Genomic DNA, 24,914 nt, shown 5'->3' with positions numbered 1-24,914 from the left:
CCCGCTTCCCCCACCGCTCCCCCCCCACCCCTGATAATTTTATTCCTCGCCCCTCCCCACCAGTGTCTTACCTCAGAACTGAGTTCCGAAGGGGAGCGAGTTGCAGCCAGTTGGCTGTAAAATCAGGGTGGGACGGCCACCGTCGACAGGTCAGTTAATCTGAATTTTAATTATCCTCCTTTTCATATTTTAATGAAGGCCCCACTGCCAAGCAGCGGGTGGCCGCACCAAGGCCTCGCCGCCGCCACTAATATCTGATGGGGCCTTCTCGGTGCGTGAGTCATGGCGGGCCGCTCCTGCTAGCTTTTATGGGCTGGTAAAATTCAGCCCATAAACTGAGAGGAAATCCTATTGAAAATGAGTTAAAATGTTTGTACAGCAGTGCACACAGTGCCCGTAATAAAACAGGGGAGCTGGAGGCTATCATGCATTGGGAGGAACCAGGCATATTAGAGAATACTGAGACATGGCTACAGAAAAATCAGAACTGGAATTTTATATAGCAGGGTATTTTTAGAAAAAATAGAGAGGAAAAAGGGGAAATGGAGTAGCTGTATTTATTGGGGATAACATAAGAACATAAGAACCTAAGAACTAGGAGCAGGAGTAGGCAATTCAGCCCCTCGAGCCTGCTCCGCCATTCAATATGATCATGGCTGATCTCATCTCGGCCTCAACTCCACTTTCCTGCCCGTTCTCCATAACCTTTCAACCCATTACTAATTAAAAATCTGTCCATCTCCTCCTTAAATTTACTCAATGTCCCGGCATCCACCGCACTCTGGGGTAGTGAATTCCACAGACTCATGACCCTTTGAGAGAAGTAATTTCTCATCTCTATTTTAAATCTGTTACCCTTTATCCGAAAACTATGACCTCTCATTCTAGATTGTCCCACAAGAGGAAACATCCTCTCTACATCTACTTTGTCAATCCCCTTAATCATCTTATATACCTCAATTAGATCTCCTCTCATTCTTCTAAACTCTCGGGAGTAAAGGCCTAAACTGCTCAATCTCTCTTCATAAGACAAACCCCTCATCCCTGGAATCAATCTAGTGAACCCCCTCTGAATTGCCTCCAATGCAACTACATCCTTTCTCAAGTAAGGGGACCAAAACTGTATGCAATACTCCAGGTGCGGTCTCACCAATGCCTTGTACAGTTGAAACAACACTTCCCTACTTTTATACTCTATTCCTTTAACAATAAATGCCAAAATTCCATTTGCTTTCCTTATCACCTGCTGTACCTGCAAACTAGTTTTCTGCAATTCATGAACGAGGACACCCAAATCCCTCTGTACCGAAGCACTCTGAAGTTTCTCTCCATTTAGATAATAATTTGCCTTTCTATTCTTCCGACCAAAATGGATAGCCTGACACTTATCCACATTAAACTCCATCTGCCAAATTTTGGTCCATTCACCTAAACTATCCATATCCATTTGTAAATTTCTTATTTCTTTATCACAACTTACTGTCCCACCTATTTTAGTGTCATCTGCAAATCTGGCTACAGTACCTTCTATCCCTGCATCCAAGTCATTGATGTAGATTGTAAATAGTTGGGGCCCAAGGACCGAACCCTGTGTCACCCCACTGGTTACATCTTGTCAACCAGAAAAAGACCCATTTATCCTGACTCTCTGTTTTCTGTTGGTTAGCCAATCCTCTATCCAAGCTAATAAATTGCCCCAACCCCATGTGATCTTACCTTGTGTGCAGCACCTTATCAAATGCCTTCTGGAAGTCCAGAAATACTACATCTACAGGATCCCCATTATCCACTTTGCTTGTCACAGCTTTGAAGAACTCTAGCAAATTAGTCAAATACAATTTACCCTTCATAAAACCATGCTGACTCTGATGGATTGCTTTTTGACTTTCTATATGTCCTGTTATTACTTCCCTAATAATGGATTCTAACAATTTCCCAAAGACAGATGTTAAACTAACTGGTCTATAGTTTCCTACTTTCTGCCTCCCTCCCTTTTTGAATAAGGGCGTTATATTAGCTTTTTTCCAATCCACTGGAACCTTCCCCGCATCCAGGGAAATTTGGAATATTATAACCAATGGATCCACTAGCTCCACCGCCACTTCCTTTAATACCCTAGGATGTAGGCCATCAGGCCCTGGGGACTTGTCTGCCTTCTAGCCCAATAGTTTGCTCAGTACTTTTTCCCTGGTGATGATGATTTTTCTAAGTTCCTCTCTTTCTATAACCTCTGTATTACCTGTTACTATTGGGATGGTACTAGTGTCCTCCACCATGAAAACTGAGGCAAAATACTGATTTAGTGTCTCCGCAATTTCTGCGTTCCCCTCTATTAACTCCCCAGTCTCATCCTCCAAGGGACCAACATTTACTTTAGCTACTCTCTGACCTTTTATGTACTTATAGAAGCTTTTGCTATCTGTTTTTATATTTTGCACTCATTTTCTTTCATAATTTACCTTTGCTCTTTTTATTACTAATGGCAGTACAAAAAAGAAACACAGCTATCAACAAGGCAAAAATAGAATCCATATCAATAGAGATAAAAGATAATAAAGATCAATCACACTAATAGGTGTAGTCTACAAACCACCTAACAGTGGAAGGGAAGTGGAGGAAAAAATATGCAGACAAAATAGAGAATTGGGTAAACAACATAGAATAATAATCATGGAGGATCTTAACCACCCTGATATTAATTGAACAGAACAGGTAGGTAAAGGGGATAAGGGAATGGAGTTCCTACAATGTGTATATGGCTCCTTTATAATCCAATATGTAAAAAGCCCAACAAGGGGCAATTCGCTATTGGCTCTAGTAATGGGGAATAAACCAGAGCAGATAAGTGAAGTAAAGGTAGGGGGACATCTAGGCAATAGTGATCTTAATAGAATACACTTTAAGATGTTAATAGAGAAGGATATGAATATATAAATATGATGAAAACCAGTTGGTAGATTGGTAAAAAGCTGATTTTGAGGGGCTGAGAACAGAAATTGGGAAAATAAAATGGGCAACATTATTGGCAAACAATGATATCGAGCAACAATGGGAAACATTTAAAATGGTGCTCAACAGAGGGCAGGAAAAATATATTCCGCTAGAAGGAAAAAGCAAACTAAACACTACTAAGACACCATGGATGAATAAAGACATAGGGCTGGATTCTAAAGCCCATCCGCCATCAGGAACGTTGGTGGGGGGGTCAATGAAGATCGGTGTGGCGGAGGCCCGCCACCGACCCCTCCGGCAACAGGCCCCGTGCCGATCTCGGCGGCAGCAAGGCCTCAAGGCAGCTGTCCTGCCGCTCGGTGACAGGACCCCTGTTTAAATATGTAAATTAATTTACCTACCTGATTTAATGAGGGTCCCGTCGCCTCCTTGATCATTCGGGCGGCCGACAATGTCAGGCCTTCGAATCTCCGTTCGTGGAAATGTGGGGAGGGGGGAGGAAGATTGTTTCTCTGTGCGGTGGGGGGAGGAGTGGGATGACATCACTGCAGATTGGTCGGGTGGGTGATGGGAAGGAGTAAAGGGCAAAGGTGCCGAATTTTGGCAGGGGCGGTGGGAGAAGGTCAAATTGTTAATAAACAAACTCCAGGGTGGAAAAGGGCAGGAATATTTTGAAATGCCATTGGGGGAGTGGGAAAATGAATTCAATGAAAATTTAATCCTTTTGTTTGGTAATGGAACTGACCTGGTCGTTTAATTTTTAAATCTCCAGTAAGGGCTGTAGGCCCTTTAAAAATGGAGCCAGCACCTGCACACTGGTCTTGGACAGCGTTGCCTGCGATGGCTTGCCCGCCCCCTCCACATGATCATGGAGGGCAGACGTCGCGACCAAGCAAATAAGCCGCCGCGTTTGAAGTCGCAGCAGCTCCGTGGCACGGTGCCCGTGCGGGCAGGCACATTTTTTTACATCCACTGTCAACTTCAGCGGTGGGCTCTTAGAATCCAGCCCAAAAGGGAACAATTAAGGGTTAGGAAAGAGACATACACTAAGTGCATAAACAGCATAGGAGTGAATTGAACTTCCAGGAACCAAGCGGAGTGGAGCGGACTTGCGGGGAGAATCACCAACCGAGGAGAGGATAAATAGAGGCCGAGGATCGCAGCCTGGCTACCTATCTTCTAGGAGCCAAGCGGAGTGGAGCAGACCTGTGGGGAGAATCACTGACCGAGGAGAGGATAAACAGAGGCCGAGGATCACAGCCTGGTTACTTACCTTCCAGGAGCCAAGCAGAGTGGAGCGGACCTGTGGGGAGAATCACCGACCGAGAAGAGGATAAATAGAGGCCGACGACCACGGCCTGGTTACTTACCTTCCGGGAGCCGAGCGAAGTGAAGTGGACCTGCGGGGCGAATCACTGACCGAGGAGAGGATAAATAGAGGCCGAGGACCACGGCCTGGTTACTTACCTTCCGGGAGCCGAGCGGAGTGAAGTGGACCTGAGGGGCGAATCACTGACCGAGGAGAGGATAAACACAGACACAGTCCAGGTGTGCCAGAGTGTTTGAAAAAAACATCAACAGTGACATCACAGGAAAGCTGCAAGCTGATTGGTTGGTAAGTAACTGCTGTTAGGGAATAGCTCTAAATAGCTGGCTTAGTAACTAAGGTAAGAAAGGTCTACAGTTTATTTTCATATATCATAAGTAGTGTTTTTTCGGGAGTTCTGTAGTAACGACGTCCAGGGAAGAAGGGCCATAGAGTAATTGATATTTTTTGATATTAAGCATCTTCCAAAAGGATTAATTTAAAGGATTAAGTCATGGCAGGAGAGCTCAAAGCCGTGGTGTGCTCCTCGTGCTCTATGTGGGAAGCTGGGAAAAATTCCAGTGCCCGAGACCAGCATGTGTGCAGGAAGTGTCTCCAGCTGCAGCTCCTGGAAGCCCAGGTTTCAGAGCCGGAGTGGCAGCTGGGGACACTGTGGAGCATCCGCGAGGCAGAGAGTATCATGGATAGCACGCATAGAGAGGTGGTCACACTGCAGGCTCAGACTCCACAGGCAGGAGGGGAATGGGTGACCACCAGGCAGAGCAAGAGGACTGGCAGGCAGTGCAGGAATCTCCTGTGGCTATTCCCCTGCAAAACAGATATACTGCTTTGGATACTGTTGGGGGGGAATGGCCTCTCAGGGGAAAGCATCAACAGCCCAATTCGTTGCACCATGTTTGGCTCTGCTGCACAGGGGAGGAGTAAAAGGTTTTGGAATGCAATAGTTATAGGGGATTTCATTGTAAGGAGAATAGATAGGCATTTCTGTGGCCGCAAATGAGACTCCAGGATGGTATGTTGCCTCCCTGGTGCTAGGGTCAAGGATGTCTCAGAGCGGTTACAGGACATTCAGAAGGAGGAGGGTGAACAGTTAGTGGTTGTGGTACACATTGGTACAAACGACATAGGTAAAAAAAGGGATGAGGTCCTAAAAGCAAAATATAGGGAGTTAGGAAGTAAGTTGAAAAGTAAGACCTCAAAGGTAGTGATCTCAGGATTACTACTAGCGTCACGTGCTAGTCAGAGTAGAAATAGCAGGATATATTGGATAAATATATGGCTGAAGAGAAGGTGTGAAGGGGAGGGTTTTAGATTCCTGGGACATTGGGACTGGTTCTGGGGGAGGTGGGACCAGTACAAACTGGACGGGTTACACCTGGGCAGGATCGGGACTGATGTCCTAGGGTAGAGGCCTGCTACCTGACCCGAACCCAACGGGACCCGATGACATGTGTCAGATTCGGGTCGGGTCAGGACCATCTTCCGGGGCCGGCTTTCGGGCTCGGGTCGGGTCGGGCTGAGTCCAGGTCGAGTCGAATCGGCTTGGTCTGGACACACACAGCAAGTGTTCTGCCAGTAAGTATTAAAAATAAAAAACTTACCTGAGCTGGGAGTCCGGGACAAAACTGAGTTTGCGCAGCGAGCGAGTGACGCCACTATGATGTCTCGCGTATGCGCTACATCTTCTTACAGGTTCGATGTCAGCAAGGTAAGTAAAGGGATGGTCGGGTCGGGTTGAGTAGTGGTGGGTTCGGGTTGGGTTGGGCTCAGGGTAAAATCGGAGGGGCTCGGGCCAGGTCGGACTCGGGCCCTGGCCCACTGTGGTTCGGTTGGATTTGGGTCGGGTTCCTTTACCCGACCTAAAGTAGGCCTCTATCCTAGGGGGAGTATTTGCTAGCATGGTTGGGCAGGATTCAAACTAAAATGGCAGGGGGATGGGAACCTTTGCAAGCAGTCAGAGGAGGGGGGATCAAGGACATGAACAAAAGACAGTAAGGGAAATAAGAAAAGTGGTAGGCAGAGAAATCAAGGGCCAGAATCAAACAGGGCCACAGTGAAAAATAATGGGAAGGGGACAGGTAATGTTAAAAAGACAAGCCTTAAGGCTTTGTGCCTTAACGCGCGTAGTATTCGCAATAAAGTGGATGAAATAATCGCACAAATAGATGCAAATGGGTGTGATATAGTCGGGATTACGGAGACATGGCTGCAGGGTGACCTGGGATGGGAAATGAACATCCAGTGGTATTCAGTATTTAGGAAGGACAGACAAGAAGTAAAAGACGGTGGAGTTGCATTGCTGATTAAAGAGGAAATTAACCCAATAGGGAGGAAGGATATTAGCTCTGACGATGTGGAATCTGTCTGGGTAGAGCTGAGAAACACTAAAGGGCAAAAAACGTTTGTGGGGGTTGTATATAGACCCCCAAACTGTGGTGGTGATTTTGGGAATGGCATTAAACAGGAAATTAGAGACGAATGCGATAAAGGAACATCTGTAATTATGGGTGACTTTCATCTGCATATAGATTGGGCAAATCAAATTAGTCACAATACCAGAGAGGAGGAATTCATGGAGTGTATACAGGACGGTTTACTGGACCAATACGTTGAGGAACCAACTAGAGAACAGGCCATCCGAGACTGGGTATTGTGTAATGAGAGAGGAATAATTGACAATCTAGTTGTGCGAGACCCCTTGGGGATGAGCGACCAAAATATGATAGAATTCTTCATCAAGATGGAGAGTGACATAGTTGATTCTGAGACTAGGGTCCTGAATCTTAATAAAGGAAACTACGAAGGTATGAGGCGCGAGTTGGCTATGATGGATTGGGAAACATTACTTAAAGGGATGATGGTGGATAGGCAATGGCGAACATTCAAAGAGCGCACGGATGAACTGCAACAATTGTTTATTCCTGTCTGGCACAAAAGTAAAACAGGAAAGGTAGCCAAACCATGGCTTACAAGGGAAATTAGAGATAGCATTAGATCCAAGGAAGATGCATATAAAATCGCCAGAAAAAACAACAGACCTGAGGATTGGGAGCAGTTTAGAATTCAGCAAAGGAGGACCAAGGGATTGATTAAGAAGGGGAAAATAGAGTATGAGAGTAAGCTTGCGGGAAACATAAAAACTGACTGTAAAAGTTTCTATAGGTATGTGAAGAGAAAAAGATTGGTGAAGACAAGTGTAGGTCCCTTACAATCAGAAACAGGGGAATTTATTTTGGGGAACAAAGAAATGGCTGACCAACTAAATGCATACTTTGGTTCTGTCTTCACAAAGGAGGATACAAATATCATACCAGAAATGTTGGGGAACACAGGGTTTAGTGAGAGGGAGGAACTGAAGGAAATAAGTATTAGTAGAGAAATGGTGTTGGGGAAATTGATGGGACTGAAGGCCGATAAATCCCCAGGGCCTGATAATCTACATCCCAGAGTACTTAAGGAAGTGGCCCTAGAAATAGTGGGTGCATTGGAGGTCATCTTCCAAGATTCTGGAACAGACTCTGGAACAGTTCCTACAGATTGGAAGGTAGCTAATGTAACCCCACTATTTAAAAAGGGAGGTAGAGAGAAAGCAGAGAATTATAGACCAGTTAGCCTGACGTCGGTAGTGGGGAAAATTCTACAGTTCATTAGCAGAGATTTTATAGCAGAACACTTGGAGAACAGTGGTAAGATTGGGCAGAGTCAGCATGGATTTACGAAACGGAAATCATGCTTGACAAATCTACTAGAATTCTTCGAGGATGTAACTAGTAGAGTTGATGAGGGGGATGAGTAGATGTGGTTTATTTGGACTTTCAGAAGGCTTTCATCAAAGTCCCACATAAGAGATTAGTGTATAAAATTAAAGCGCATGAGATTGGGGGTAGTGTATTGCGATGGATAGAAAATTGGTTAGCAGACAGGAAACAAAGAGTAGGAATAAATAGGTCTTTTTCCGAATGGCAGGCAGTGACTAGTGGGGTACCACGGGGATCGGTGCTAGGACCCCAGCTATTCACAATATATATTAATGATTTAGATGAGGGAACTAAATGTAATATCTCCAAATTTGCAGATGACACAAAACTAGGCGGGAGGGTGAGTTGTGAGGAGGATGCAGAGAGGCTTCAGGGTGATTTGGACAAGTTGAGTGAGTGGGCAAATGCATGGCAGATGCAGTATAATGTGGATAAATGTAAGGTTATCCACTTCGGTAACAAAAACAGGAAGGCAGATTATTATCTGAATGGCTATAAACTGAGAGAGGGAAATATGCAGTGAGACCTGTGTGTTTTCATACACCAGTCACTGAAGGTAAGCATGCAGGTGCAACAGGCGGTAAAAAAGGCAAATGGCATGTTGGCCTTCATAGCGAGAGGATCCGAGTACAGGAGCAGGGATGTCTTGCTGCAATTATACAGGGCCTTGGTGAGGCCACATCTGGAATATTGTGTGCAGGTTTGGTCTCCTTATCTGAGGAAGGATGTTCTTGCTGTAGAGGGAGGGCAGCAAAGATTTACCAGACTGATTCCTGGGATGGCGGGACTGACGTCTCAGGAGAGATTGAGTCAGTTAGGATTATATTTGCTGGAGTTCAGAAGAGTGAGGGGGATCTCATAGAAACCTATAAAATTCTAACAGGACTTGACAAGGTAGATGCAGGAAGGATGTTCCCGATGGTGGGGGAGTCCAGAACCAGGGGTCATAATCTAAGGATACGGTGTAAACCTTTCAGGACTGAGATGAGGAGAAATTTCTTCACCCAGAGAGTGGTGAGCCTGTGGAATTTGCAGCATAGAAAGCAGCTGAGGCCAAAACATTGTATGTTTTCAAGAAGGAGTTAGATGTAGCTCTTGGGGTGAAAGGGATCAAAGCATATGGAGGGAAAGTGGGAACAGGTTACTGAGTTGGATGATCAGCCATGATCATAATGAATGGCGGAGCAGGCTCGAAGGGCCGAATGGCCTACTCCTGCTCCTATTTTCTATGTTTCTACGTTTCTATGAATGATATGAGAGAATATGAAGAGATTAGGAGAGAAGTGAAAAATCAATTTGGAAGGCAAAGAGGAACTATGAACTTAAATTATCAAGGAACATGAAACAAAATAGTAAAATATATTATGGGCACATCATAATAAAAGGAAGGCTGTGATGAGAATAGGACCATGAAGGAATAGACAGGATAATACCACAGGTAACGAAAGAGAAATGGCAGAAATATTAAATAATTATCTTGCTTCAGTATTTACCAGGAAGATTGAACAGAGAGACATGAAATTGAATGATCAGATGAACAATGAGATAAGTGCATTTAAAATAATAAATGGGATGTATTGAATAAACAATCTCAAAGAGGATAAAGCCCCTGGTCTGGATGGATTTCATCCACATATTTTAAAAGAATCTAGGGTAGAGATAGCAGAGGCATTACTATGCATATTTAATAATTTTTTAGAGAAAGGTGTAATGCCAGAGGACTGGTAGATAACTAATATAATTCTTATATTTAAAAAGGGAGATAGAACATGCCCAGGGAATTATAGTCAGCTTAATGTCGGTGATAGGAAAAATAATGGAATCCCTACGAAAGGATAGAATAGAAGAACATCTAGAATGAATAGTCAACGTCGATTTCAAAAGGGAAAGTTTTGCTTGACCAACCTTGTTGAATTTTTTGAGGAGGTAACAGAGAGACAATGGTAATGCAGTAGATGTAATTTATCTGGATTTTCAAAAGGCCTTCAAGAAGGTGCCCCACAATAGACAAATGAATAAGGTCAGAGACTGTGGAGTCACGGGACAAGTGGCAGAATGGATTGCTAGCTGGCTTCAAGACAGAAAACAGAGAGTGGGGATAAAGGGTAGATATTCAGAGTGGCAGAAGGTGGGAAGTGGTGTTCCACAAGGATCAGTGCTGTTCACAATTTACATTAATGATTTGGACTTTGGAATCAAAAACAGAGGCTGGAATTTTATGCCACCCCTTTGAGCGGGACGGTGGTGGGGGGGTGGGGTGGCATAAAATGGAGCGGGAGGCTCCAGAAGGCCTTCCCAAGCTGTTCCCACCTCCACCGTCAATTTACGTCGGGCAGCAGGGACGAAAAACGGCCCGCCCGCCCCAGGCCAATCAAGGCCCTTAAGTGGCCACTTAAGGGCCTTCACCCGCCTCCACGCGGATTTTACATGTGGCAAGCGGGCAGCCGAGGACCCAGTGAAGCCATCTGGAAATACCAGGTGGCTGCTGATCATCACGGGGGTAGGAGGGGCCCAAATGATCGGGCACAGGATGCCTGATGGAGGGCTGCCCCAGCTACACCAACCATCCCCAACACCCAACATACCCCCCTTCCCCCCCTATCCAACCACCCTTGCCTCACCTGACCGATTACCCCTGGCAAGGCAACCAAAACGTACCTTAACTCCCAGCTCCATATCTTCCTCTGCGGTCGGCTGGGCTGCAGACCCAGCAGTGGCCTCCGCTCTCGTTGGCGTTGCTGGGACTAAGAGTTGCCAGCCCGCTGATTGGCCAGCAACTCAATGAGGCGGGACTTCGTCCCTCAAGCGAGTAGAAGTCCCGCCTCGGAACATTTAAAGCCTGGGGACCCGTACAATACGGAACGGATCCCCAGGCGAGGCAGAAGTGGTTTTGCCACCGACTTGTCAGTTGGTGGCCAGCTCCTGTCTGCCCAACGTAAAATCCCGGCCAGAATTTCTAAATTTGTGGATGACATCAAACTGGGGAGGTTAGCCAATACTGAGGAGGACTGCAACAAATTACAGGAAGACATAAATAAACTTGCTGGATGGGCAAATAATTGGCAAATTAATTTCAACACAGATAAATATGAGGTAGTATATTTTGGTCAGAAGGAAAGGGAGGTCACGTTATTTGGAAGGGATAGAGGAAAAAGGGATCTCGGAGCACAACTACACCAATCATCAAAAGTTGCTTCACCGGTTAGGAAGGCTATAAAAAAAGTAAACCAAGCACTAGGCTTTATTCCTAGAGGGTTAGAATTGAAAAGTGGATAAGTTATGCTAAACCTGTATTGGACCTTGGTTAGACCATACTTAGAGTACAGTATGCAGTTCTGGTTGCCATATTATAAAAAGGGTATAGAGGAGGGGAAAGGGTGCAGAAAAGATTTATAAGGCTAATACCAGAAATACATGGGTATACATATCAGGAAAAGTTTGACAGGCTGGGTCCCTTTTCTCCTGAAAAAAGTAGGACTGAGGGGTGACTTAATAGAGATCATTAAAATTATGAAAGGTTTTGATAAAGTAGATACAGAGAGAATGTTTCCTCTTGCAGGGAGGAGCATAACTAGAGACCATCGATATAAGATAATCACCAAGAAATCCAAAAGGGAATTCAGAAGAAACTGCTTTACCAAAGAGTGGTGAGAATGTGGAACTCGTTACTTCAAGGAGTGGTTGAAGCAACTAGTATAGATACATTTAAGGGGAAGCTAGACAAGCATATGAGCGAGAAGGGAATAGAAGGTTACAATGATAGATTTAAATGAGGAAAGATGGGAGGAGGCTTGAGTGGAGCATAAATGCCAGGATGGACTGGTTGGGCCAAATGGCCTGTTTCTGTGCCGTATATCCTATGTAATCCGATATAAGAGTGAACAGGAGTAGTGCTGGTTTACTGGAGTATGATTGAGGAACTCCTTTTCCCAGGATCTGTCTTTATATTTTATTGGGCATTCATTCCTGTTTCTTTTAAGCCAATCTTTTGAATTTTTATTGTTACTATTGCTGATCTGGAAAACATTTTTTTTGTGGGGTGGGGGGGTGAAATTACTACACTGTTTATTGGAGAAGTTTCTTTATTGATAATAATAGTGATAATATAATCTGTGTTTAACTATTGTACCACTATGTAATGTACCCTGCACGGAGTAGATGTGGTAGCTTCTCAAGAAGTCTATAGAGGACTTACTTGTGATTCAGTTTTATCTTAATTGGATCCATTGCAGAATCTGATGATTTTGACCATGTACTCGGAATAGCCTGTTCTATTGTGACTGCAGGAGCTCACTTGCTTTTGGGGGCTTCTCCAATTAATTCTTTCAAAATCAACAACAATAATTTCCATTGACATAGCACCTTTCATGTAGCAAAACATCCCAAAGCACTTCACAACGGGGAGGCACAATCAAAAATGGATGCCCATCCAAAAGAATTATGAAAAGCTGAAACTCGAGACTTGGTCAAAAAGGTGCATTTCAAGGAGAGTTTTAAAGGAGAAGAGGGCTGTGGAGTGATTTAGGCTAGGAAATTACAGAGCATAGGGATAAGTGGTTGAGGAAGCAGCCAATAATGGTGGGGCACAGAGAGGGGGATGCACAAGAGGCCAGAGCTGGAGGAATGGAGAGTTCAGAGGGTGTTGTCGGACTGGAGAAGGTTACAAGAGAATTGTGTCATGTGTTGTAAAGACACAAGTGACTAGAGCCATTCATTCTTTATCTGCATCGTTCTACAATGTCTTTTTCTGTATGGTATACTAGTTCACAACTAACTTCATTATTTCTCTCTGTCCTATAATAGGAGTAGGGAATTGGAACAATTCCGGTTAACTTCACTAAAACAAGTGCCCAACACCTATAACTTTGATTGGCATCATTAACTATCTCTTTATGCAGCAGACTTTTTTTTAGTAGTTATCATCATTGTTCATTTTGGCTTTGTTTTTTCAAAAGTACACCACCCTGCATATCCTAACCAAGATCAGAGCAGTGTGAAGTAGAATGGGAGTATTTTAAAGCAGACCAGGATCAGAGCAGTGTGAGGCAGGTCGGAAGCACTGTGATGCAGACCAGGATTGCTATTACGCAGGTCGGTATCAGTGTAAAACAAGTCAGGGGCAGGGTGAAGCAGATCAGGATCAGAGCAGTGTGAGGCAGACCAGGAACAGTGTGAAGCAGGCTGGGAGCAGTGTGAAGCAGGCCAGAAGCAGTGTGAAACAGATCAGGATTGGAGCAGTGTGAAGCAGACCAGGAACAGTGTGAAGCAGGCCAGGAGCAGTGTGAAACAGATCAGGATTGGAGCAGTGTGAAGCAGACCAGGAACAGTGTGAAACAGATCAGGATTGGAGCAGTGTGAAGCAGACCAAGAGCAGTGTGAAGCAGACCAGGAACAGTGTGAAGCAGACCAGGAACAGTGTGAAGCAGGCCGGGAGCAGTGTGAAGCAGGCCGGGAGCAGTGTGAAGCAGGCCGGGAGCAGTGTGAAGCAGGCCGGGAGCAGTGTGAAGCAGGCCGGGAGCAGTGTGAAGCAGACCAGGAACAGTGTGAAGCAGGCTGGGAGCAGTGTGAAGCAGGCCGGGAGCAGTGTGAAGCAGATCAGGATTGGAGCAGTGTGAAGCAGGTTGGGAGCAGTGTGAAGCAGGCCGGGAGCAGTGTGAAGCAGGCCGGGAGCAGTGTGAAGCAGGCCGGGAGCAGTGTGAAGCAGGCCGGGAGCAGTGTGAAACAGATCAGGATTAGAGCAGTGTGAAGCAGATCAGGATTGGAGCAGTGTAAAGCAGGCCAGGAGCAGTGTGAAGCAGATCAGGATTAGAGCAGTGTGAAGCAGATCAGGATTGGAGCAGTGTGAAGCAGGCTGAGAGCAGTGTGAAGCAGATCAGGATTGGAGTAGTGTGAGGCAGGTTGGGAGCACTGTGATGCAGACCAGGATTGCTATTATGCAGGTCAGTACAAGTGCAAAACCAGTCAGGGGCAGTGTGAAACAGATCAGGATTGGAGCAGTGTGAAGCAGACCAGGAACAGTGTGAAGCAGATCAGGATTGGAGCAGTGTGAAGCAGACCAGGAGCAGTGTGAAGCAGACCAGGATTGGAGCAGTGTGAAGCAGACCAGGAGCAGTGTGAAGCAGACCAGGAGCAGTGTGAAGCAGATCAGGATTGGAGCAGTGTGAAGCAGACCAGGAACAGTGTGAAGCAGGCCAGGAGCAGTGTGAAGCAGATCAGGAGCAGTGTGAAGCAGACCAGGAGCAGTGTGAAGCAGACCAGGAACAGTGTGAAGCAGATCAGGATTGGAGCAGTGTGAAGCAGACCAGGAGCAGTGTGAAGCAGGCCAGGAGCAGTGTGAAGCAGGCCAGGAGCAGTGTGAAGCAGGCCAGGAACAGTGTGAAGCAGACCAGGAACAGTGTGAAGCAGGCCAGGAGCAGTGTGAAGCAGATCAGGAGCAGTGTGAAGCAGACCAGGAGCAGTGTGAAGCAGACCAGGAACAGTGTGAAGCAGATCAGGATTGGAGCAGTGTGAAGCAGACCAGGAGCAGTGTGAAGCAGGCCAGGAGCAGTGTGAAGCAGGCCAGGAGCAGTGTGAAGCAGGCCAGGAACAGTGTGAAGCAGACCAGGAACAGTGTGAAGCAGGCCAGGAGCAGTGTGAAGCAGATCAGGAGCAGTGTGAAGCAGACCAGGAGCAGTGTGAAGCAGATCAGGATTGGAGCAGTGTGAAGCAGACCAGGAACAGTGTGAAGCAGGCCAGGAGCAGTGTGAAGCAGATCAGGAGCAGTGTGAAGCAGACCAGGAGCAGTGTGAAGCAGACCAGGAACAGTGTGAAGCAGATCAGGATTGGAGCAGTGTGAAGCAGACCAGGAGCAGTGTGAAGCAGGCCAGGAGCAGTGTGAAGCAGGCCAGGAGCAGTGTGAAGCAGGCCAGGAACAGTGTGAAGCAGACCAGGAACAGTGTGAAGCAGGCCAGGAGCAGTGTGAAGCAGATCAGGAGCAGTGTGAAGCAGACCAGGAGCAGTGTGAAGCAGATCAGGATTGGAGCAGTGTGAAGCAGACCAGGAACAGTGTGAAGCAGGCCAGGAGCAGTGTGAAGCAGATCAGGAGCAGTGTGAAGCAGACCAGGAGCAGTGTGAAGCAGACCAGGAACAGTGTGAAGCAGATCAGGATTGGAGCAGTGTGAAGCAGACCAGGAGCAGTGTGAAGCAGGCCAGGAGCAGTGTGAAGCAGGCCAGGAGCAGTGTGAAGCAGGCCAGGAACAGTGTGAAGCAGACCAGGAACAGTGTGAAGCAGGCCAGGAACAGTGTGAAGCACGCCAGGAACAGTGTGAAGCAGGCTGGGAGCAGTGTGAAACAGATCAGGATTGGAGCAGTGTGAAGCAGACCAGGAGCAGTGAAGCAGACCAGGAACAGTGTGAAGCAGGCCAGGTGCAGTGTGAAACAGATCAGGAACAGTGTGAAGCAGGCCAGGAACAGTGTGAAGCAGACCAGGAACAGTGTGAAGCAGGCCAGGAACAGTGTGAAGCAGGCCAGGAACAGTGTGAAGCAGACCAGGAACAGTGTGAAGCAGGACAGGAACAGTGTGAAGTAGGCCAGGAACAGTGTGAAGCAGGCTGGGAGCAGTGTGAAACAGATCAGGATTGGAGCAGTGTGAAGCAGACCAGGAACAGTTTGAAGCAGGCCAGGAACAGTGTGAAGCAGGCCAGGAACAGTGTGAAGCAGGCCAGGAACAGTGTGAAGCAGGCTGGGAGCAGTGTGAAACAGATCAGGATTGGAGCAGTGTGAAGCAGACCAGGAACAGTGTGAAACAGGCCAGGAACAGTGTGAAGCAGGCTGGGAGCAGTGTGAAACAGATCAGGATTGGAGCAGTGTGTAGCAGACCAGGAACAGTGTGAAGCAGGCCAGGACCAGTGTGAAGCAGGCTGGGAGCAGTGTGAAGCAGGCTGGGAGCAGTGTGAAGCAGGCCGAGAGCAGTGTGAAGCAGACCAGGAGCAGTGTGAAGCAGGCTGAGAGCAGTGTGAAGCAGACCAGGAGCAGTGTGAAGCAGACCAGGAGCAGTGTGAAGCAGGCTGGGAGCAGTGTGAAACAGATCAGGATTGGAGCAGAGTGAAGCAGGCCAGGAGCAGTGTGAAGCAGGCCGAGAGCAGTGTGAAGCAGGCTGGGAGCAGTGTGAAACAGATCAGGATTGGAGCAGTGTGAAGCAGCCCAGGAACAGTGTGAAGCAGGCCAGGACCAGTGTGAAGCAGGCCAGGACCAGTGTGAAGCAGGCTGGGAGCAGTGTGAAGCAGACCAGAAGCAGTGTGAAGCAGGCTGCGAGCAGTGTGAAACAGATCAGGATTGGAGCAGTGTGAAGCAGCCCAGGAACAGTGTGAAGCAGGCCAGGATCAGTGTGAAGCAGGCTGGGAGCAGTGTGAAGCAGACCAGGAACAGTGTGAAGCAGGCCAGGACCAGTGTGAAGCAGGCTGGGAGCAGTGTGAAGCAGACCAGGAGCAGTGTGAAGCCGACTGCGAGGAGTGTGAAGCCGACTGCGAGGAGTGTGAAGCAAGTCAGGAGCAGCTGATTGGTAAGTAGCTGGTGAGTCTTTTTTTGAAATAATAAGTTTAATTGTCTACTAAATAGAGCCATGGCAGAGCAGCTAAGACCGGTGGAGTGCACATCCTGCTCCAGGTAGGAACTCCAGGACACGTTTTGTGTCAAGGACAACCACAGGTGCAGTCGTCAGCTACAACAACTCGAGCTCTGGGTTTCGGTGCTTAAGTAGCAACTGGTATCACTCTGGTGTATCTGCGAGGCTAAGAGTTTCGTTGATAGCACATTTATAGATGTGATCACCCCACAGCTTAAGAGTATGCTGGGAGAAAGGGAATGGGTGACCGCCAGGCAGTCAAGAAGGGCCAGGCAGGTAGTGCAGGAGACCCCTGAATACATCTCACTCACCAACCAGTATCCATTCTAATACTGGTGAGAGCGATGGTTCCCCTGGGATGTGCAAACAGAGTCTAGACCATGGCACCACAGCTGGCTCAGCTGTATAGCGGGGCTGCAGGAAGATTGGAAAAGCAATAGTGATAGGGGACTCCATAGCTAGGGGAGCAGACAGGGGTTTCTGCGGCCACAAACGTAAATCCAGGATGGTATGTTGTGTCCCTGGTGCCAGGGTTAAGGATATCATGGAGCATCTGCAGAGCACTCTGAGGGGGAGGGGGAGCAGCCAGCAGTCATGGTCCATATTGGTACGAATGACATAGGTAGAAAGAGGGATGAGGTCCTGCAAGCAGGGTTTAGGGAGCTAGGAAAGAAACTAGCATGCAGGACCTCAAAGGGTAGTAATCTCTAGATTATTCCCAGTACCACGCACAAGTGAGTATAGAAATAGGAGGATAGAGCAGATGAATGCATGACTGCAGAGATGGTGCAGGAGGGAGAGCTTCAGATTCCTGGAACATTGGGATTGGTTCTGGGGGTGATGGGACTTGTACAGGCCAGACGGGTTGCATCTGAACAGAGCCGGGACCAATGTCCTTGCAGGGCAGTTTGCTAGTGCTATTGGGGAGGGTTTCAATTACCTTGGCAGGAGTGTAGGAACCAGGAGGTAAATTTAGAGGAGAAAAGCAAGGTGCACAGAGAATTGGGAGAGACAGAGAGCACTGGAGTAGGAAATAGTAAGGCTAGCCATTTCACACTGCTACTATGCCGTAACAACACAAGTGGTATTTTCCACTAACAGGATGCTGCCATCAAGCCAAAAAGACAAATGAGTAATGTGATATATGAATTCCAGTGCCAGTGCGATGACAGTTATGTAGGCCGTACGTCCCAACAACTGGTGGATCGTATCAAACAGCACATCCCTTTGGCTGTTCGCAATAGGCAGAGTACCGACTGTATTCAACCAGCCCGTACTTGGAAAACTCAGAACACAATGTCTAACATTATATGTGATTCTGTGATTGGATAGCACTTACTGAACAATCCTGAGTGTGCTAAGAATTACACTAACAACCAGTTTAAGATTATCAATCAGGCTCGCAATGTGGCTCACTAATGCTTGCTAGAATCGACATATATTCATATGCAGGGACCTGTCCTCTGCAGAGAAAAGGAACATGTCCAAGTGCTGCGCCTTTTTTTAATTAAACGTAGCTTGGAGGGCAATAGTTCCCTCGTGCAGTATCCATGGCAATGCCTCAACCAATCAGTGTCAACTTGCCAACCAATCAGCACCCTTTTGTCATGCAGTATATAATTGCTGCTCCCTTTGAAATTTGGCATTCTTGCATCTGTCCTGATAATTGCAAGTCAAAAAGATTCAATAGCATGTCTCTTTTTCAGCAACACAGAGAGCAGTTGTGAATGACTGTTTTTCAGACAGGAGGAGGATAAATAGTGGGGTTCTCTAGGGATCGGTGCTGGGACCATGTTTTTTCCTAATATATATAGTCACAGAATTGTTTTTTCCTCCTCTGTTTAAAACAGCGTGCCTTTAAGACTGAGCACAGTATGTCAGCAGCTGCACCTGTTTCCTAGACCACAGCAGGAGAGAGATAAGGTCACATGGTGTACTGTAACCTTTAACTGTGGATCAAGACTGGCTTCAAACGGTTTGAACTAGAGTCCAGTGAAGTGTGCTCTGAAGGAAGAAGCTGTCTATTGCTCTTAGCAGAAAAACTACATTGAGTTACAGGCTGTGTTATTGTCTAAGGAGAGAAAAAAAACCTGAAAAAAGAACATTTGTCTTCAAGAGGGGCTCTCTGTCATTTGTTTGTGTTTGTTGGAATTCTCAGTAAAGTTTCTACTGAAAAACTACCAATTTTAGAATCCAGATAGACCTGTGGCTGTACTCCTTGTTAAAAGAACTGTGTGACGCCTGCTGCAACTGAAGTGCTTTGAACACCTATCCGTTATAGACTGTCAAATTCACCTGGAGACTTCGAGTAGCATCTGATTGTTCTATTCTGGGACACCCCACAACCAGGAACATAACTCACCAGGACTTACAACCCAGCTACTTATTTTATTCCGAAGAAATACTATTTTTAAAAACCGGTTAACCATTGTTAGTTTTTGAATGTATATGTGTGTGAACATTTAGGTTAGATAAGAAGTTATAAGGTCTTTAGACATAGGTTTATCTTAATAGTGTTAAAATTTAGTTTATTAATACATAGTTAATTTGTTGTTGTCTAAAGATACCTGGTTTGGTCTGTTTTATTCTGGGGGTTACTAAATTTGGCTAATTTCCAGTAGGTGGGAAAACTTTAATAATATGCTATGACCTGTGGAGTATTGGGACTGAATTGACAGTGCATTACTCCCACCCCAATCGTAACAATATTAATGACCTAGACTTGTGTGTACAGGGCACAATTTCAAAATTTGCGAATGACACAAAACCTGGAAGTATTATGAACTGTGAGAGGGGTAGTGATAAACTTCAAGAGGCCATAGACAGGCTGGTGGAATGGGCAGACAAGTAGCAGATTATGTTTACTGCAGAAAGGTGTGAGGTGATACGTTTTGGTAGGAAGAATGAGGAGAGGCAATATAAACTAAAGAGTACAATTCTAAAGGGGGTGCTGGAGCAGAGGGACCTGGGGTATATGTGCACAAATCGTTGAAGTGGCAGAGCAGGTTGAGAAAGCTGTTAATAAAGTAAATAGGATCCTGGACTTTATAAATAGGGGCACAGAGTACAAAAGCAAGGAAGTTATGATAAACCTGTAAAAAAAAACACAGGTTCGGCCTGAACTGGAGGATTGTGTCCAAATCTGGGCACCACACTTTCTGAAGGATGTTAAGGCATTGGAGAGGGTGCAGAAAAGATTCATGAGAATGGTTCCAGAGATGAGAAACTTCAGTTACGTGGATAGGTTGGAGAAGCTGGGGTTGTTCTCCTTGGAGAAGAGAAGATTAAGAGGAGATTTGATAGAGGTGTTCAAAATCATGTGTTTTCTGGACAGAGTAGATAGGGAGAAACTGTTCCCATTGGCCGAAGGATCCAGAACCAGAGGACACTGATTTAAGATTGGCAAAAGCAGCAACAGCAACATGAGAAGAGTGGTTAGGATCTGGAATGCACTGCCTGAGACTGTGGTGGAGGCAAATTCAATCGAGAATCAAAATAGAACTGGATAATTAGCCAAAGAGAAAAAATTTGCAGGGCTACTGAGAAAAGGCCGGGAGTGGAACTAGGTGAGTTGCTCTTGCAGAGAGCTGGCACAGACACGATGACCTCCTTCTGTGCTGTAACCATTCTGTCATGAAGACGTGATATGCTGAATAAGGATTTTTAATTAATCGATTGGAAACCTACATTAAACTGTAAAAACAAAGGAAAGCTGGAATATTACATTCAACTTTTACAAAGACTTTACCACAGCTAAAAATGCCACCAGCATTTTCATCTGAACACCTTTCACACTTCAAGGCATCAAAGTGGAGACGCATGTCTGATTAGCCTTTAGCCAAAACAATGGCTTTCTCTATTGATTGAACTAGCTGAAACTGCTTTCATTAGCAAGACAATCAAAGCCATCCTGGGACATTAACATTGAAAGGGCAAACCCCTCCAGGGGTAAACATTGACACCTTAAGGCCTGAGAGAGATTGAGATTCCTAAACTTGAATCTCATTAGAAAGCACCAGAGAATACACTGAGACAGTCATGTGACCATCTGTCCATCTTTGTGAAAGCTGGGGTTTCCCTTGGACAAGACAGACAAGTTCCAGAGAGACTCAATATGTGCAGAATCCAGATGGGGTGTCTTTCTCTCTCTCTGGTCTCTCTGTCTTTCTCTCTCTCTCTCCCTAGAGAAGAACTTGTGTAGGGTGTATGAAGCCTGGCTGCTGGCTGCGAGATCCAAGACTAAGACCCTGGGAAGGAAACCATCTGCTCAACTGTCTCCAAGAACAACTATCAACCCAAAACCTCAGAACCACGAATTCAACTGGCAGACCACTAAAGTCATCAGACACTATAGACTGTATATTCCTCTTTATTGATCCAAACTGTATCCCAACTACTAATCTTCTCCGTTCTGTAATCTATTGGTGTGAGTGATTGTCGTGTGAGTGAGTGAAAATGTAGCGTAATTTTATTATTTTATTGAGATTGGGTTTTTGGTTAAATATAATAAACTCACCTCGTTCTTGTTTAAACTCCTGATTTAAACCTGCCTGATTGGTTCTTTTACGATCACAACAAAGATAAAAGGTAAACACTCACTGAAGTGGTAAGAACATCCATTGTTTAAATAAGAATCAAACCTATTGCGATCAAACAAAATGAGGGACAAGAGGTAGCCTTGCAACCCCTCCTCGCCTGATCGTAGCAATTCAATGATTCTATAATTCATCTGCAAATCACGCTTTCCCCTGATTACATCATCCCTCCATTTCTCCCCAGAAATTAGGCGCTCCATAGTTAGGGTGGTTCACTGGACATTCTTTAAACTGAGTGAGAGGCTGTTCAGGTAGTTCCAACATTCTTGCCAGTGCTCATGGATTGGTTACTAAGTTATGTATTATTTCTAGCACATCCTAAAATAGCCATGCTTCCCAAACGTACCTAGAACAAAATTTTTCTAATCGTATGTGCGCTGACAAAAGGGCAGAAATTTAATATATGGTGTTGTCTAGACACAAAATAAGGAATTTATGAATAAGTCAATGGGAAAAGTCTAGTAGAATTGCTTAAGGGGAAGCATATGATAATGTCACTAAACTAATAACCCAGAGTCCCATACTAATGCTCTGGGGACATGGGTTCGAATTCCACCATGGCAGATGGTGGAATTTGAATTCAATTAATAAATTTGGAATTTTAAAAAAAGCTAGTCTAATGGTGACTATGAAACCATCGTTGATTGGTGTAAAAACCCATCTGGTTCACTAATGTCCTTTAGGGAAGGAAATCTGCCGTCCTTACCTGGTCTGGCCTAAAAGTGACTCCAGACCCACAGCAATGTGTTTGACTCTTAAATGCCCTCTGAAATGGCCTCGCAAGCCACTCAGTTGTTTCAAACTGCTACAATGTCTAAGAAAAGGAATGAAACCAGACAGACCACCCGGCATCAACCTAAGCACCTGAAACGACAACAGCAAACCCAGCCCTGTCGACCCTGCAAAGTCAAGTCCTCCCGACTAACATCTGGGGGCTTGTGCCAAAATTGGTAGAGCTGTCCCACAGTCTAGTCAAGCAACAGCCTGACATAGTCATACTCATGGAATCATACCTTGCAGACAATGGCCCAGACACCACCATCACCATCCCTGGGTATGTCATGTCCCACCGGCAGGACAGACCCACCAGAGGTGGCGGCACAGTGGTATACAGGCGGGAGGGAGTTGCCCTGGGGGTTCACAACATTGACTCTGGACCACATGAAGTCTCATGGCATCAAGTCAAACATGGGCAAGGAAACCTCCTGCTGATTACCACCTACTGCTCCCCCCTTGGCTGATGAAACAGCGCTTCTCCATGTTGGAAGCACAATTGGAAGAAGCACTGAGGGTAGTAAGGGCACAAAATGTACTCCAGGTGGGGGAATTCAAAGTCCATCACCAAGAGTGGCTTGGTAGCACCACTACTGACCGAGCTGGCCGGTCCCTAAAGGACATTGCTGCTACACTGGGTCTGTGGCAGGCTGAGGGAACTAACAAGAGGGTAAAACCTACTTGACCTCATCTTCACCAATCTACCTGTCACGGATGCATCTGTCCATGACAGTATTGGTAGGAGTGACCACTGCATAGTCCTTTTGGATACTAAGTCCTGTCTTCACACTGAAGGTACCCACCATCGTGTTGTGTGGCATTATCACCCTGCTAAATGGGATAGATTTTGAACAGATCTATCAACCCAAAACAGGGCATCCATGAGGTGCTGTGGGCCATCAGCAGCAGCAGCAGAATTGTATTCAACCACAATCTGTAACCTCATCGCCCGACATTTCCCCCACTCTACTATTACCATCAAGTCGGGGGGCCATCCTTGGTTCAGTGAAGAGTGCAGGAGGGCATGCCAGGAGCAGCATCAGGCATACCTAAAAGTTAGGTGTCAGCCTGGTGGATCTACAACACAGGACTATTTGCATGACAAACAGTGGAGGTAGCATGCAATAGACAGGGCTAAGCAATCCCACATCCAACGGATCAGATCTAAGCTCTGCACTCCTGCCACATCCAGTCGTGAATGGTGGCGGACAATTAAACAACTGACAGGAGTAGGAGGCTCCACAAATATCCCCATCCTCAATGATGGTGGAGCCCAGCACATCACTGCAAAAGACAAGGCTGAAGCATTTGCATCCATCTTCAGCTAGAAGTGCCGAGTTGATGATCCATCTCGGCCTCTTCCTGAGGTCTCCAGCATCACAGATGTCAGTCTTCAGCCAATCTGATTCACTCCACGTCTGAAGCCACTGGATACTGCAAAGGCAGTGGTCCTTGACAATAGTCCAGCAATAGTATTGAAGACTTGTGCTCCAAAACTAGCCGCGCCCCTAGCCAAGCTGTTTCAGTACAACTACAATGCTGGTATCTACCCGTCAATGTGGAAAATTGCCCAGGTATGTCCTGTACACAGAATGCAGGACAAATTCAACCTGGTCAATTACCACCCTATCAGTCTACTCCCAATCATCAGCAAAGTGATGGAAGGGGTCGTTGACAGTGCTATCAAGCAGCATTTACTTAGCAATAACCTGCTCATTGATGCTCAGTTTGGTCCAAACATGGACAAAAGAGCTGAACTCCAGAGGTGAGGTGAGAGTGACAGCCCTTGACATCAAGGCAGCATTTGACCGAGTATGGCATCAAGGAGCCACAGCAAAACTGGAGTCAATGGGAATCAGGGGGAAAACTCTCTGCTGGTTAGAGTCATACCTAGCGCAAAGGAAGATGGCTGTGGTTTTTGGAGGTCAATCATCTGAGCTCCAGGATATCACTGCAGGAGTTCCTCAGGGTAATGTTCTCAGCCCAACCATCTTCAGCTGCTTCATCAATGACCTTCCTTCAATTATAAGGTCAGAAGTGGAATGTTTGCTGATGATTGCACAATGTTCAGCATCATTCATCACTCTTCAAATACTGAAGCAGCCCATGTCCATATGCAACAAGACCTGTACAACATCCAGGCTTGGGCTGATAAGTGCCAAGTAACATTTGTGCCACATAAGTGCCAGGCAATGACCATCTCAAACAAGAAAGAATAACCATCTTGCCTTGATGCTCAATGGCATTACCGTTGCCGAATCCCCCACTATCAACATCCTGGGGCTCACTATTTAACCAGAAACTGAACTGGACCAACCACATAAATGCTGTTACTACAAAAGCAGGTCAGAGGCTGGGAATTCTGCGGCGAGTAACTCACCTCCTGTCTCCCCAATGTCTGTCCACCATCTACAAGGCACAAGTCAGGAGTGTGATGGAATATTCTCCAGTTGCCTGGATGGGTGCAGCTCCAACAACACTCAAGAAGCTCAACACCATCCACAACAAAGCAGCCTGCTTGGTTGACACCCCATCCACCACCTTCAACATTCACTCTCTCCACCACTGACACACAGTGGTAGCAGTGTGTACCAGATACAAGATGCACTGCAGCAACGCACCAAGGCTCCTTCAACAGCACCTTCCAAACCCGCAACCTCTACCACCTAGAAGGGCAAGAGCCAAAGATGCATGGGAACACCACCACCTGCAAGTTCCCCTCCAAACCACAGACCATCCTGACTTGGAACAATATTGCCGTTCCTTCACTGTCGCTGATAAGATTAACATATATGGATAACAAGAAATAGCACAAATGATTCTCAGTTAAAAAGCACCTTACAGAAGATAAGAAGTTGTTGGCGGGGCACCACAAGGGAGTAATTTGTCTTACAGGCATCAGATAT

The 24,914-nt window shown here is 46.2% G+C and overlaps 1 protein-coding gene across 1 annotated transcript in view; it reads left to right on the top strand.

The window, feature by feature from the left end:
- ptger4c (prostaglandin E receptor 4 (subtype EP4) c) overlaps window positions 1-17,971 on the top strand; it is a 40,530-nt gene extending 22,559 nt beyond the window's left edge. Inside the window, exon 3 of the mRNA XM_068038046.1 lies at window positions 17,741-17,971. Within this exon, the coding sequence (XP_067894147.1) occupies window positions 17,741-17,971 (231 nt within the window). The remainder of the gene's footprint in view (window positions 1-17,740) is intronic.
- The last annotated feature ends 6,943 nt before the right edge of the window (window positions 17,972-24,914 follow it).

The sequence above is a fragment of the Heterodontus francisci genome, chromosome 8 (assembly GCF_036365525.1).
Source record: "Heterodontus francisci isolate sHetFra1 chromosome 8, sHetFra1.hap1, whole genome shotgun sequence".
In the NCBI taxonomy this organism is placed as follows: domain Eukaryota; kingdom Metazoa; phylum Chordata; class Chondrichthyes; order Heterodontiformes; family Heterodontidae; genus Heterodontus; species Heterodontus francisci.
This window is presented reverse-complemented; position numbering and strand designations above follow the sequence as displayed.